This window comes from Platalea leucorodia, assembly GCF_965183815.1.
Source record: "Platalea leucorodia genome assembly, chromosome: 10".
Classification (NCBI taxonomy): Eukaryota; Metazoa; Chordata; class Aves; order Pelecaniformes; family Threskiornithidae; genus Platalea; species Platalea leucorodia.
In genome coordinates this window covers 18,667,838-18,683,058 of record NC_138832.1, presented here as the reverse complement: position 1 = coordinate 18,683,058, position 15,221 = coordinate 18,667,838, and the positions used below count along the sequence as shown (strand labels likewise).

The window sequence follows — 15,221 nt, the reverse complement described above, 5'->3', positions numbered from 1 at the left end:
ATGGCAACTAAAACGATGTCATTTTCTAGTAATGGTCTAAACCCACCCATCTGTCTTGAAAACTTCAGGCAAATTACATGTTTGTTATATTTTAATTTTCCCTTTTCCATTCTTTCAGCAAGTTCTCTTGCTTTACTGATCAGTTAGTCCAGGACCTTTAAAAGGAACTTAAGTAATCAGTCACTGAATTTCAGCTGCATTTGGGTGCTACCACTCATATCCTCCTTTGAAACGCCATTGCAATAAGGGACAGAAGATGGTAAAATAGTGGGGTGATAGGAACCAGACAGCCCACCCTTTCTGTGGTCACCGAAGAACAATAATACAGATTTGTGAGTCCCTGAGAAGTAAACAGCCTGGGTTATCTGAGAAGAATGCAAAGTAGTATTTTTTAGTATAATGTATGCCATCCTATTTTACAGAACTTAGCTCTACAGATCTGTAACACAGACTGTGCTCTGGGGCTGTGTCATCTGGAAGCACCGCCTCATCTCATTGCATCTGTCGTTCACCAGCGTGTTGGTATATCCTGAACCAATACCCTTCCCTTCAATCAATACATCTTTGCTGCATTCCATGGGAAGGTAAGAATGTGAAGTAAAAAAAAAATTACTTAAGTTACCTGATTAAAAATAACATTCCAGAATAGATTTTTAACATATTTAATTGTATCTGTATTTCTATGCCAGAAAGATTCAAGTCATGCTGTTTAGATAACCTAGCCTTGATTCAGCCAAGTACTTAAGCAGGTGTCAGCATTTGCAATGGAGGGGACTAGAATGTTAAAAAAAAAAAACCGCTTTTCATTTAAAAATTATTGTTATGAGAGTCTGCATACCTACATACACTCTTTTGTAATCTTCTATTTTAAACACTGTAACTATTCATGTTATTGATACTTTTAAAGATGGGCTTTTGTTGGTAATTAAAAATTTCAGAAGGAAAAAATGATTCTTAGGGAATGTTTAACTTACCAGTACCTAAATTACTGTGCACCTTTTAAATCAGATTTTTGTTTCCCACTAGTAAGTATGTACCTCTTTCTGGTGGTAGATTAACTTCTGATTAAGTAGAAGTTGGAATAAAAGTTAATAGGAAATGTTAATAAGAAGTGATTAAAATCTGTGAATTGAATATGCCTTTATGTAAATCTGATGGTGATGTACGTGACTTTCATTAATATCTGATCTGTTCCTCCTCCTAGATAGTTTTTTGTTTTTTTTTTTTAAAAGCTTAATAAGCAGAAATGGTGAAGGCTTCTCATAAGGTTAATCTCAGTATCACACACTCTGTGCCAGCTGGTGCCTCCGTGGCAATGTGCAGCCATGCCCCAGGCGCTTTCTCGGGGTTTTAAGACTGCGTGCGGCTAATGGCAGACCTGTCAGACGGAGGACCGGCCCTCTACGGCCCTTCCCACAGCAAGCCTCCCTCCGCGAAGTACTCGTCTGCACACACGACCTCTAGATTTTCTCCAGCTGCTCAGGAACAGCTCTCAACAGTTTGTACTGGCATGTACAACTACAAGGTATGTGTACAAGTTCACTGCCTGGAATAATCGGATAAACCATGCCTGTGCACGTAAGGAAGCCGTTCGGAAATCACGGCCCTTGGTGTACCCTCTCTCAGCCCCTTTAGACATTCATGCGTACTAGGACATTGCCCTTCCCCTTGAGTGACTGCTTTCCTGGAGGAGAAAATCCTCACCTGATTTGTGGTCACTTACTGCAAAAATCTAGCTTAACGTGGCTTGAATATAAAAACTGAAAATGCCGTCTGCCTTTGGATGCCTGGGTGCTTACTGGCGTTGCAGATGAACGTGTTAATCACCTACATAACAGAGAGATTTGGGGGACACGGGCAGAGTGTGGTAAAGGGACTGGATGATGCTGGAACTTGTTGACTGATTAATTTCCCCAAAACATGCATTTGTCTTGTAGCTGCTGCTTGTTGAGCTACTGTTAAATATGAGATGTCTGCAGTCACTAAGTATGAGATGCACACAGAATATCAGTTTTAAATGTAGTCAGAGTCCACGGCTGGCTGCAAGACTTAAGCATTTTGACCATGGCTACTGCATTTCATGTTGAACTAATGAGGTACTTACAAATTAATCCTTATTAGAGCAAGCTTAATGGATCAGGACCCCTGCAGACACAGCAATGATTCCACGCGAAGTGAAGCTTAGGCAGGAGGCAGGTGCCTTACTGCCTGGCACTTCTGCACATGGACAGCCCGCCTTGGAACAGCTTGTCAAGGTAGGAAAAGGCTGGTTCAGCTGTAAGAGCATTTAGTTTCTCTAGCGTTTTCCTGGACTTGGAGAAATTTAATTCTCCCAAAGTATTATTTTAATTGCCAAAGTAGGCACGGTGGAGCTCTTCCTAAGTGCTGATGCAGTGTGCAATAAAGTCTGCATCTCCTTCATGAGCAGCTGAGTTCATGCGGGATGTTCCTGTGGGGTCTTTGGGAGGATGAAGCTGATGCTGTGCTGAAGCACAGACAAATCAGTTTTTAAAGGCCTGATTGTTACCATGTCCTCATTCATATCATACAGTACGGATTTCTTTGTAAATGATTTAAAATTGCATTTTAATATTACAAGGGATACAAATATTTGCTTTTCTGATACATTTCTGTCTTCTCGCTTTCCTACCATTTTTGATAGGCGTTCAATATATTGGAAACACCAACAAACACCCTCATGCCTTAAATGAATATGGCAGCAATTGTCTTCTGCAGAGGGAACAAGCATGGGTTCAGACACAGGGTCTCAGGAAACCATCAACAACCAGGGCACCCAGAGTGGAGCAGCTACAATCCAGCACCCGAGCCTGGCTCCCCACCACTTCCCTGAATATTAGTTGCACTAGAGAGGTTAAAAACCAGACCGGTCTTTGCTTATTTATTTAGAGATACAGTATTTGAAATGGAGAGCTTATGGAGAGCTCTAAGCACCCTAAAGGATCATTAATAATTGCAGCACAGTTGTGAATTTCCCTCTCTGTTATGGCTGCAGATAAGCAGAACCCATAAAAATTGAGCTCGATTACAAAGAACACAACCACAACCACAAACATGCCCTTCCCTCTGCAGAACTGGAAGGGGGTTTAAGAACCTCAACAACTAAGCTTTGCTAATCACTCATGACTAATGGCATTTCAAACATCATCTTCACTGCATTTGAGCCGGGCGAGAAATGTCATGGATTCCTCTGAGGCTTGTTCTGTCTTTGCCTACTAGTGTGGGAGGGACGGATTTAGAGAGGACGTGCAGCACAGAGGCGCTACCCACTCTGTTCAAAGCTGACCCCAGGGGGCTGCAAACCTCAAGACTCTTAAGGGGAGGGAGAAAAAATAGCAAATGGAAATATCCCTCTACATGGAGAAAGAAAAACGATAAGGTGTTCCACCTCTGTAATCCAAAAGGAGGGATTGAATTCTTCTGCTTACAGACCTAAAGATGAGTCTTCCTAACTTCAAAGCCATCCACTAGAGACAGCACGAGATAGCAGCTCTGCTCTGCCTGTACGTGCTTCTGGTCATTCATGCTTGCAGAACTGAACAATTTCTTTGCTAGTTGTCGCTTTTCAAGAAGTGGGTCTGGGCTGGAGTCACTTTGCAAGGTGTGACGGGAAGCCAGCCAGCGCTCAGACTATGTGCAGACCGGAGCAGAGGGACAGTGCCCGATTTCCACCAGGAGCCAAACCTCCAGGCACGCCAGCAGTGCTGAATGCAGGTACACAGCAGCGTCAGAAGAGACTGCGCTGGAAGGATGACTGACTCTGATCACATTTTAGGACTTCTCAGTGCAGTCTGAAGTTTCCAGATATCAGAAAAGGGTGTCAGACAGAGCAACACATCACCTGTGGTATCTGCTGGTAAAAGCAACCCTGTAAAGAGAGTCTAGTGTACCCAAGGATATCAGGGTGTGTTGAGAGGCCAGGTCATGGGGCCAATGTGTTTTTAACACATTAGCTCACACTTCTTCAAAAACAACAGCTGATATCTGACTAGCAACATGCTGCATTGAAGTCTTAATGTCTATTAGCTGAGCAGTATAAAAAGGTATTAAGGTTGGCCTGCAGTTGGCCTTTGCTGTAGTTTGTCAATGTTAGGTCCATGCGTGCTTTATGTGGATGCCCACGGTTCCTTCTGAGGCACTACTACTGCAGGCAGATGGAGAAATCAAGGGCACATCTGCTTTTTGAGCTGCGGATGTATGTGTGCTTCCTCTGCCTGTGCTCAGACGCAGGTCAGCTGAAGTCTGGGACCATGTCAGGGTGGCTCTGTGCCAAGGCTGCGGTCCTGTCCCGTGGCGCGGTGCGGTGCCACCATGGCTCAGCAGCTGCTGGGCAGGGACCAGGCATCTGTCCGTGCGTGTAGAGGAGGAGGGTCTGTCTGAGCCGCGGGGCAGTGGCACCTCACGGTTGCCTTTGGGCACTTGTACCTGGGCTTCCCTCCTGTAGAAACCAGGGGCGAGGGGCGAAGGGCGAGCTTCTCCCGCTCATGGCTCAGTCAGGCTCTGCCACAGACTAAGAGCACATAGAACGTTTTGAGGAGAATGAGGAATTGAATTAGTCTTCCCCTCCACTACGATTCAAAGGCTGTATATGCCATCTGTAGTCTTTCTTCTGCTGCTGGGAGAGCCAGAGAGGCCAGCGCCACGTTAAAGGCAAGCTGATTAGTCTGTTAAAGGCAGGGAGATGTGTAGGTGGTCCCACTCTGACAGACTGTGGAGGCTGCCTCCATTTGGGGGACTGTCTGTCCTTCACATCCCTGCTTCGTTCCTTTACGCTATTTTACATATTGAAAGGTTTTTATAAAGATCTTTTTCAACCTGAGGAGAGCTTTAAAGGCTGTAAGGTCTGGCTGCGCCTTCCACTCCCAAAGCATTTGTAGTTACAATTAAGATCTGTGTTAAACCTACTGTCAATTAGCCTCAGCGATGTGAAAAGCATCAGGCCCAGAGAGGGAAGGCTTTCCCTGGCTGAACAGTGAAGGAAGAACAGCAGCCTGCTTTAAAAGGGAAAGAAGAAATAAAAGCCTACAGAAAGAGGCTTACCCTACAGAAGAGAAAAGACGACTGTGTAGTGCTGAGCAGCTGGTGGGTACAAAGCCCTGAGCACCGGCCTGGTGGGGTGTCTGCAGTGGGAGGTGCTGCTGCTCATCAGCCCCAGCCGGGGCCACGTCCTTAGCGGGTGCATCACTGGAGGACAGCACTTGCCTTGCTGGTTTGCTTTGCTGGTTAGATCTCAAGAGCGATTCAGTCTCGCAGACTGCAAATGATTTAGCTACTTCCCTCTTCTAAAATGTCCAGGAAAAAAGCCTTACCTATTTGCTATTTTTATTCTGTCAAAAGTTTCCACTACATTTTAGAAATTTCTCTTAGTTTAAAAAATAATAGTGCTTGAATTGGTGGGTTTTTTTTCTGGTAGGAAAGGTCATCTTATTTTGACACCATCAGAGTGAAAGAGCAAAATTATGGTTTCCTTCAACCTGAACTGACGTTTTTGAATTTATGAAAAATCAAATAAATTTCATTTTTATGTCAAATGTTATTGTTATCATTATTAATTATTATTACTATTATTACTACCACTACTACCGCCAACATTTGAAAATCACTAACAAAACACAAGCCCCTGTTAGCTCTTCTCTAACAAGACTTCTGGGTTCTCCTGTCTGAAGCAAAGGAGTTCGGGAATATCGGCTCGGCCAGAACTCCCTGCCTGCAGGGCTGCCATCCCCATGCTGCCGAAGAGCAAGCCCTTCTCTGCAATCAATCAGGTTCATTTGTACAGCCCGTTGCAAAGCCACAAGGAAAGGTCCCAGAGGGCCAGCTGAGATTGTCCTTGACTTTGGGGGGCCCTACAGCACAGCAGACGTTTATGCCCTCCAACCAGCCCTGATGCGGTATGAGACAGGGGAGGGAGAATTTCTAATGGGAAGGATTTTAGTGTGTCTATCCCCAGGTAATGTGTAACTCTCGGGACTGTTCCAGTTAGCCTAGTTAATGCAGACCTCCGGCTAGTCTTACGCTGTGCCCGTCAGCCTCAGGACCCGCAGTGCTGTGACCCAGCACCGCTGTTGCTTTGGGTACAGCTCAGTGCGCACTGAGCCCCCTCCCTCCCTCCTCCTCGCCATTCCGAGCCCCGCGGTCTGGAGGCCGCAAGGACCTGGCTGCACTTTTCTCTCCTGACTCTACGCTGCGTCCCACAGGAAGCAAGAGCGACAGTAACAACGAACTGGCACACACTAAACATTAATTACAGTTAATTAGGGTTTTGGCATTAAAATGACAAGCCATTCACTTCCTATGACTGTACTAAGAGCGATTTTAGAAAAGAGTTGTATGCATGGGGCTATGCAAAACAGGGCACAGTATTCAAAAAGCCTGGTAAGACTTTCCAGCAGTGCCAGGTGGTGGTGAGAAGCCTGTTGGGTCAGGAATATGCTGCATTTGACAAATGACTAGTCACTGTTTATCTCTTGACACAAATGCAATCTAAAAGATTGTGTTTTCTGCCACAGCTCAGTTCAGCTGCTGGATAACTGGTACCAAAACCAATCAGGCCCCTTTTATCCCCCCATGCCTGTCTTCCATACATGCTAATAAAGGCATTTAAAATCTAATCTCCCTCTTGTCTTCCCAAAATGGAATCCAGAGGAGTCAAATATGACAGTCATTTTGCAGACAAGGCTCACAGGGGCATTAGGGGAAACGTACAGTTTCAGTTCCCTAATAGAGTTTTAAGCCCCTGAGAGATAAAGGAAAGTCAGCACGTAAATGAGGTGCTTGCTCCAAATAATTAGCACTTCTAGAGCACTTTTCATCTTCAAAGGGCTTTGTGCACATCCTCGTGAGTGTGGTACACAGACCCCTCTCAACAGATGGAGAAAGAAGCCAAGGCTATTTCGTGGTATTTGCAAACAGGGCTGGGAAAGGGTCCGGAGGGCTGGTGAGGTTTGTACTCAGAGTTCAGGGGCTGCTTCCCTGCTTACAGAAAGCCAGGTGGATTTCTGCACAGCTTGCCAGCACCGTAGGTCAGCTCGGCAGGACGGGGAGCTAGCTCAGCAGTGCTGGGCTGTAAGCATTAACCTGGGTCTACAGTCAAACCTCAAGGGACGCATCTGACCTTTGAATAATTGAGCACTGCAGTGAAGAGGCTTCAGTAGCTGAGCTCGCAGCGTGAGAAGAAGAGCTGTTTGGGGTCAGGGAGGGAAACATTCCTCAATTTTTCATTAATGCGAAAACGCAGATTAAAACTCTGCTTCAGAATACAAAGGAACAGACCTTTTTGCAGGGGAAAATGACAATGGCGGGGCAGGTTTGGGGTTGTTTTAAGGTATGGTCTACAGCGCCTGCGAGGCTGGTTTTTGCTGGTGTGGAAAGGTCACAAGTATGATCGGGTCAAGGGGAAGTGGCTACAGCTCAGTTTGATGCTAAGGAGGCAGAGCTCTCTGAGCTAGGCTCATCCCAAGGGGTTGTGCAAAAGGCAGCTGCAGCCAACCTGTTTATCACAGAATCATAGAATGGTTTGGGTTGGAAGGGACCTTTAAAGGTCATCTAGTCCAACCCCCCTGCCATGAGCAGGGACATCTTCAACTAGATCAGGCTGCTCAGAGCCCCATCCAACCTGACCTTTAATGTTGCCAGGGATGGGGCATCTACCACCTCTCTGGGCAACCTATGCCATCACCCTCACCGTAAAAAATTTATTCCTCAGATCTAGCCTGAGTCTACCCTCCTTTAGTTTAAAACCATTACCCCTTGTCCTATCGCAACAGGCCCTACTAAAAAGTCTGTCCCCATCTTTCTTATAAGCCCCCTTTAAGTACTGAAAGGCCGCAATAAGGTCTCCCCAGAGCCTTCTCTTCTCCAGGCTGAACAACCCCAACTCTCTCAGCCTCTCCCTCATAGGAGAGGTGTTCCATCCCTCTGATCATTTTTGTGGCCCTTTATCCAAGAAAAGGCTGGGTTGAAAGAGGAAAATGGCTCACATTTGTGAGCCCTTAACCCAGGGCTCCTTAACCCATCGTCCACCAGCTGCGCAGGCTAATCTCTCCTCCTCTGGTGTAGATGGTCCCTGCGCCCTGGCTGTTAGCAGTAATTTCAGGTTCTCTTTTGTCATGCCTTTTGCATATGGTATGATTATTTTAAGTGAATAAACTGTTACATTGCTTGTCAATAGCAAATATATCAGAAAGACCCAATTACAGCTAATATTCTTGATATTTCTTGAACCACACACAGGGAAACTGAGGGTTTAGTTTTCCACTGCAATGTAATTATGCTTGGAACTAAACTAAACCTTTGCTTCAGAGCTTCTTGATGTACTTGTATTCTGTAAGAGAGGTAACACCAGTTTCCCAAATCGCATAACTGAGGCATGAGGAGTTCGGAAGATTTGCACAATGTCAAATCTCAATGCAACAGGGCAGTGAGGATATAACCCAGGGGCCCAGACCCATGTACTTTCTCTAATCAGTAAATTTCCCTCCCTCCCCTTAATACAATACTACAAAAACATTGTTGCTTATATAAAATATTTTGAAGTTGAATAGGCTACCAAGTATATAATAAGGCATCAGGACTGACTGCTCCAGAATAAGAAAACTTTTGCAAATCTAGCAATTACTTTAAGACTGATTCATTTGAAAAGAATTATCTCACTGAACATTTTGCAAGAATGATGATATGTTATCCCAAGGAAATTTTGAGGTGACTTTTAGAAATTACACTCAGCCACGGAACAAAAGGAGGCAATGGAAATATTCGCTTCTGCTCAGATATTTTTAATAGAGGAAAGCTTGTTAAAAATAAACTGTAAAGAAGATTGGGGCGGAATCACAAATCATCTCATTAGCATTTGGGGAAAAAAAAGCAAAGATGAAATATCAGCTTGTAAAGTCTTTTCTGCAAAGCCAATTTTCTCCCCCTTCCATCTGGTTTATCTGTATTCCAAAATTCTCATTTTCAAAGAAGTTTCTAAAATGGCAATTCCGGACTGTTTTTGTTCTTACTAAACAAAGCAATGTACACCCAATATAGAAATATAAAGAGGAATGCAATGAATTAGACTTTTTTTTTTTTTTGTCTGACAGTTGATTTTTAAACCAAACCCGGGGTTTAAAAAGGAAAAAGATGTGGGTGATTTCACACCTGCATTGCTTCTTACCCTGACAAGCAACCATGGGGCTGAGTCTTTAGTCTCTGGTCAAACACCAGCTGACATCAGTGATCCAGTGAGGGCCAGCATCACAGGATCAGACCTTTAACGGGAGGGGCACCCCCCCAGCACTTACATGACCGATAGAGAAAAAGGAGACATGGCAAATGCAAAAGCAGCATATAAAGGGCAAACTAGAAATTCTGCTGTAGACAAGAATTTGAAATTTGCCCAATGCCACTTCTCAACATTTTGTGGACTCTGATTTGGAGAACAGCAGTAAAAAAGTGACACTTTCCTGCAATGAAACGATTAGAAAAGTAGACTATAAAAATGGCACTACAAAGAAATATCTAGAATTTTAAAGGTGGTATTCAAATAGATGATCTTTATTTTGCAGTTTATTATCTTTGAGCATAACTTTTTATAAAGAACATTAAAATGAAGGTTAAGAGAAACTTACCCCATAGACCAGTTCACCCACCATGCCATTCCATATCTTAGTCTCAGGGTCCCTAGCTCCATATTTCCCATCTCCAACAATTGACAGTTTGTATTTTATTCCAACATGTTTTGCTATTTCAGAAGCTAAGTCTACACAATATCCTTCATATCTCTCATTCCCTTCTAGTTGTTCATGGTTTTTCTTATACATTACATATGGTGATTCCTTTGAAACAAAAGTAAAGATCAAAAGAATGTAAAACACAGCTTTAAAACATACAAAATGAGAGCTGCTATTATCCTTTATATTACTGGCAAGTATTTACAGTATTTCCTGCTTTGGTACAGAAATAAGAAGGACAAACTTTTGCAGTTTAAAAATCCTTGGCTGATCCTACAGCCACACATACTATTGATTTTAATCCTAGTATGGGCCCATTGAAGACAACAAGACTATTCCACTTCAAAAAAGTTACACTTTTGTTTGCAGGATTAGGCCTGATTAGACAGTCAAATAGCATCACTGTAGCAATAATTCAGGTTTTAGTGTTTCAAGAACTGACATACCCAACACCTGTACCATCAAAATAATTTCCTAAAGCCCCAGTGGCCTAGAATAGGGCTCCGATGGAGATATTTTCAAAGCAGCCTAAGGGAAGCTAGGCTAAAATCCTCAGCAGCAATTTTTGTCACTAAATTCCCTTAGCCTTCTTGGAAAATTCTAGCTGAAACGCTGATTATATCTTGCTAAATCCATAGGAGTATAAAATACAATGCTTCAGGAAATAGCATAAAATTGGCTCATGCTTAGTAGGATTGTAACAGGCATAAAAGTCACAAACAATACTGTACAGAGCACATCTGCTAGAGGCATCGGGGCTGACAGAGGAAGAGCTTTACCCCTTTGGAATTGCATGGGTATAGGTCGCTTTTCACCCAGTGCTAGAGCAGTTCCAGTTCTCTACAGGCTTCATTGTGCCACCCTTACTCAGTCCACAGGGCTTGAGTTTACAGGAGCTGTACCTGAGTGAGGGGTGCAAGATTTGACCCTGCAGCAGGAAGGCCAGATCCTGCAGTCATTCACACACATTTACACATGCACAATAACTTCACTTATGTGAGGTGTTTGATTGAGTTCAAGTATCTGAGAAGCAGCAAAGCGCAATGTTGAGCTCAGAGAGCTCCTCCTGTGAGTAAACTTATTGATACACATAGAAGTTTGCAGGGTCAAGCCCTCGGTACCTCTCTGGAAGATGCTGAACTTTTCAGTCACTTGAAGCCACACAGTATTCAACATCTGCCTCCTGGCAAGGTGTCTAACACACCTCAGGAGCCATGTGTCTTGCTTCCTAAACACAAACACACTAAGAACATAAAACTTACCAAGATGGTAGTGACTACTATAGTTCTGTTCTCCACAGACGAAGTGTCATTAGAGGGCAGCTGATCTAATGCTGGCACAAATCTTTCGTATTCGTTCCAATAACCAGCCTATAAAAATGGAGATAGTTACCTCATTACATACAGTTACAAGGACTCTGGTGCGTGAACAGAAACTGTCAAAACATATGGCTTTGTAACACTTACTCATGTAACATTTTTGCCACTAAAGGACTACATTAGCTTTAATTTAATTTCCTTAAAGAAACAATGTTCTCAAGCCCACCTGCATAATACAAGCCAAATCTAAGTGAAAATACATATTAAATTCTCCCTATCTAAATTCACATTGTCATGGTGCCTGTGGAATAAATTCCCATGTATCCACAGCATAAGAATATACTATAGACAAGAAAAGAAACTGCACAGCACTCTGAGTAAAATTCTTTGATTTTGAAGTTTTTATCCGTATTCTGCTGCAGTTCAGCCAGTGAATACAGTCCCTGCAGACATGCCTGAGCTAGCTTTAGAGTAGATGCACAGAGATCGTTAGCAATGCAGGCACAGCAGCATTATCTTCGGTACGGGATACAAAACCCTCTGTGAGCACGAGGTGACTATTTGTCAGCTGGCTTGTGCTGACCTTCATGGTGCTGTGGCTACATTGCTATGCTATTACACTAGTTTTTGTATCTCTGCACAACACACAAGTAACACTTTTGTCTGCGCTGTAAACCTAGCTGCATGGCTGGGCCACGTCCAGAGGTATTTTGTTATCAAATACGTGCAGAAGAGTTTAAGGATTCTCAACAGTGACTAAACAGGTTAAGTACCTATGGCCACATGAAATCAGGGGGATTTACGTGCCTCGGCCACACAGACTCTTCTCTCGATACTCCTGAGATCCTGTCTACCTAATTATTTTTGAAAATCTGCCCTAAATTTCTTTTATAACAGGGACCTAGGCAACTATCCCACTTAGGATCTATACTTTATTTAGGAGACAAGAGAATGAGTAGCAAATCCTAAAACATTTTCTGTTAATTTCGGAAGGTTTCTAAAATACACTGGCTCCAGCTTCACTACGGCTCCAAGGCCTGTTATGGAGAGGAAGGGAAAGATGAGAGGGCTGAACACAGGACCATGACAGCAGGTATTATGCTTGGCAGTGGAAAAGCTCCAGAAGGGTTTTAAGGAAAAAAGTGGGGTCTGAAGTTGACATGGAAACCAATGAAGATATTAAGCAGCGTGAGCGGTTTGGTCCAGGAACAGAACAGAACAAGGTTTCTGGGATAGGGAAGACAGCAAGAAGGTGGGGTTTCCTCAGGGCCCTGTTATTACAGCACCTGTGTGGTATTGTTGAGTTTCATTAGTTTGTTGGAATAAATATTTGTGGAGATGTGATATCTGGATGCAGATCTTGAAACTCACCTTCCGCGATCCAGCGGCTTTCATTTCATACACATCAATTGTGTAATTTGTTCTCCGCCCATAGGTGTCGAACTGGATGTTCCCTGTCATTCCTTGGACTTGCACCTTAAGGGAATAAACAGAAAAAGCATTTTAATAAAAGATTCACTTTATTTTTCCCTCCGTTACATTTTTTGGGGACCCACTAGCTCTAGCACAATTTTTATCTATATAAGAGACTTGTAGCGCTTTTGACAGAGCCAGTTATATTCTTTGTAACAAAACCAATCCCAATTCTCTCAGTTACAGCTGTACATATTCTTTGTTAGTTAGTACTCAGCTGGTGACTCACTACTGCAGAGTGAGCTGCATTTAAGTATAAGTGAAATTAGCCCTGCACGTATGTTAAATATAAGAAAGACTGATTCTGCCACGCTTAGTCACGCTGGGTTCACTGATACAGCATGGAGTATCAGTGAGGCACATTCAGTGCCATTAAACCCCGCACAACATGGTATAGAGTGATTTGCGATATGGACCAGAATCCCATATCATTGCTCATTCCGGGAAGTGCTTTATTATAAGATCAGTCCCAGTGTAGGAGAAAGGAATGAATGTCTTCTCTGAATGAGCACAGACAATTGTCTCTACTGCTTATGGAGTTTTGGTCTCCATCTGGATGGATGGGTGTATAGACGGTAAGTCATTATCATTACCTACTCACATGAATCATCTTAAAGGGAAGTATAAAGTACTTTGTTTCAAAGAAAAAAATCTTTCTTATTTCCCTGTATGAAAGGGCGAGATATTTCCATTTATCACTTATCAACACTGACAAGCTGTCAGCTCAGGCAGAAGGGGTAACAGTCTGAAATTTCAGTAGGGGTAAATTAGCTTTAATATTTAGCAAAATGCAGTAGATGTTACAGGAACAGGTGATGGAAGACTAGTCAAAGGGAAACTGTTCAGGACTGGTGACTGATCTGCTATTTATGGCTTACAGATGGTGCAATCAAACTTGTTACGGTGGACGAGGCTACATTAACCAGCCAAAATTCCTTGGACCCCACATTATCCAGTGAGCCAAATTCAGACTGACATATAAGGAGTGTGATTTTTTTTTTTATCAGTAAGTGGATTTAAACCTTTCTTAAAATAGTTTATATCATTTCAGGCGTCTGGAAGAACATGTGACTTATTCCTGTCTCCAGAAAGCCAGAGAGGTGAATGGGACTTTGAAAGCCAAATTTGCCCCTAAGAGGTCTTATCAACTGTGGACTGAGCAAATGTATTTGTAGGGTAGTTGACATATAACGTGCAGCCAGATGTGAGCTGCTGTGCCTGCTTTTGGCACTTGCTGGAAGCTGTCTGGCTACCTTAGCACAGCAGCAACTCTATGTCTCAGCAGAGCTCGTTAGGCCAGCTTCATCCTGATGCGTATTGAGACAGGAGCATTGTGCACTTGACACCTTTTGACTTCAAATTTAATTTGTTTCTATCTTTGGTGGGAAAACTCAGCACTTTTCAAAATCTGGCGGCACCGAGGCAGGCAGACTCACCAGGACTCAGAACGCTTCTGGTAGCAGTGTGCGGAGGCCATCAGAAATGGAGTGACTATTTGTAACTGCCCAGATCTGTTTAGGTAATCTGTCTGCCACTGATCTGATGTCTTAGAATCAGCTTTAGAAATACAGACATGCACAGTTTTCAAGGCTGTAGGGAAGCAGACTCAGGTAATACCTATTTCCCTTTTGCCAGCCAGATGACTATAGTGTGGCACAGAACCTTCTGGTAGCACAGGATATTTCAAGGATGTCTTGGAAAAAAAACTCTTATCTGAGTTGTTGCTACAGAGTGAAGAGGAAACATTGTTAAATCAAAATTTTTTTCCTGAAGCAAAGATTCAAGATCATTGCCTGAGTAGAGGGAGAGAGTGTGAAAGACAGGATGGGGTCTGGAAGGCAGCATGGGATGATCTTGGGTAGCGCTTGTTGGAGGTGTACATAAACCTTACTTAGAGGACTTTCAATAGCTAAAACAATACAAGACAACCAGCTGAAAGTCAAACTTCTGCATTTTTTGCCAATCATGATTTTGGCTTTGTATATCTTATGAATTATGTTTTTAAAATAAATTCTGCGAGTAAGGGAGTGTCCTGTAGCAGTGCTGGTTTTCTTTGTTGACATGAATACCTCGTATCTCATTTGGAGGAGTTTTACATTGTGCTTGTAATTCAGTTCAAACGGACAGTACAAATTCTTTAACTATTGTGAAGGTTTAATTTAATTAACTTCTCTTCAAAAGTGTGTAATGCTACATTACTGAACGTGCAGTTAGGGCATTTGTTAGGAAGTGACATAATGGCATGAAAAGAGCTCTGGCAATGTGAGATTGAACCCTCCCTCTCACTCTTTAAGAGTGATATAATCTGATTACAACCTTCTATAACTCATTATAACCTTCTGATACAATCCTTCCAATTTGGTAATTGAGAAAAAGCAGTAATTAAGCTAAGTGTATGAAGGCTGATCTAGGATTTGTTTATACCTAACATAGGCTTAATTCTGATCTCACTCACTCCAGTTCTACACCTGCATTAATATAATCGATTCTAACGAGTTTGTTTTAGAGTTATTTGAGCCAGATCAAAAGCAGACCACATTCTTGTCTCATATCTACAAAAATGTTACCCAGTTTTTCCTGTTGTCACTTGCTTTAACACACATAGCAGTCTAAAAAGAGTTAAAAATCAACAAAATTAGAGACATAAGTGAGGTAGGATCCCATGCAATAACCAGTGTTAGGGATGAAAAACAGGCCA

At 42.9% G+C, this 15,221-nt stretch overlaps 1 protein-coding gene across 2 annotated transcripts in view; it reads right to left on the bottom strand.

Moving 5' to 3' along the window:
• GRIA3 (glutamate ionotropic receptor AMPA type subunit 3) overlaps positions 1 to 15,221 on the bottom strand; it is a gene marked incomplete at both ends in the record, with an annotated part of 156,665 nt that overhangs the window by 44,796 nt on the left and 96,648 nt on the right. For both annotated transcript variants that reach the window (XM_082323606.1, XM_082323605.1), the window contains 3 exons: positions 9,630 to 9,836; positions 10,994 to 11,101; positions 12,422 to 12,526. In XM_082323606.1, coding sequence (XP_082179732.1) covers positions 9,630 to 9,836; positions 10,994 to 11,101; positions 12,422 to 12,526 — 420 coding nt within the window. The remainder of the gene's footprint in view (positions 1 to 9,629; positions 9,837 to 10,993; positions 11,102 to 12,421; positions 12,527 to 15,221) is intronic.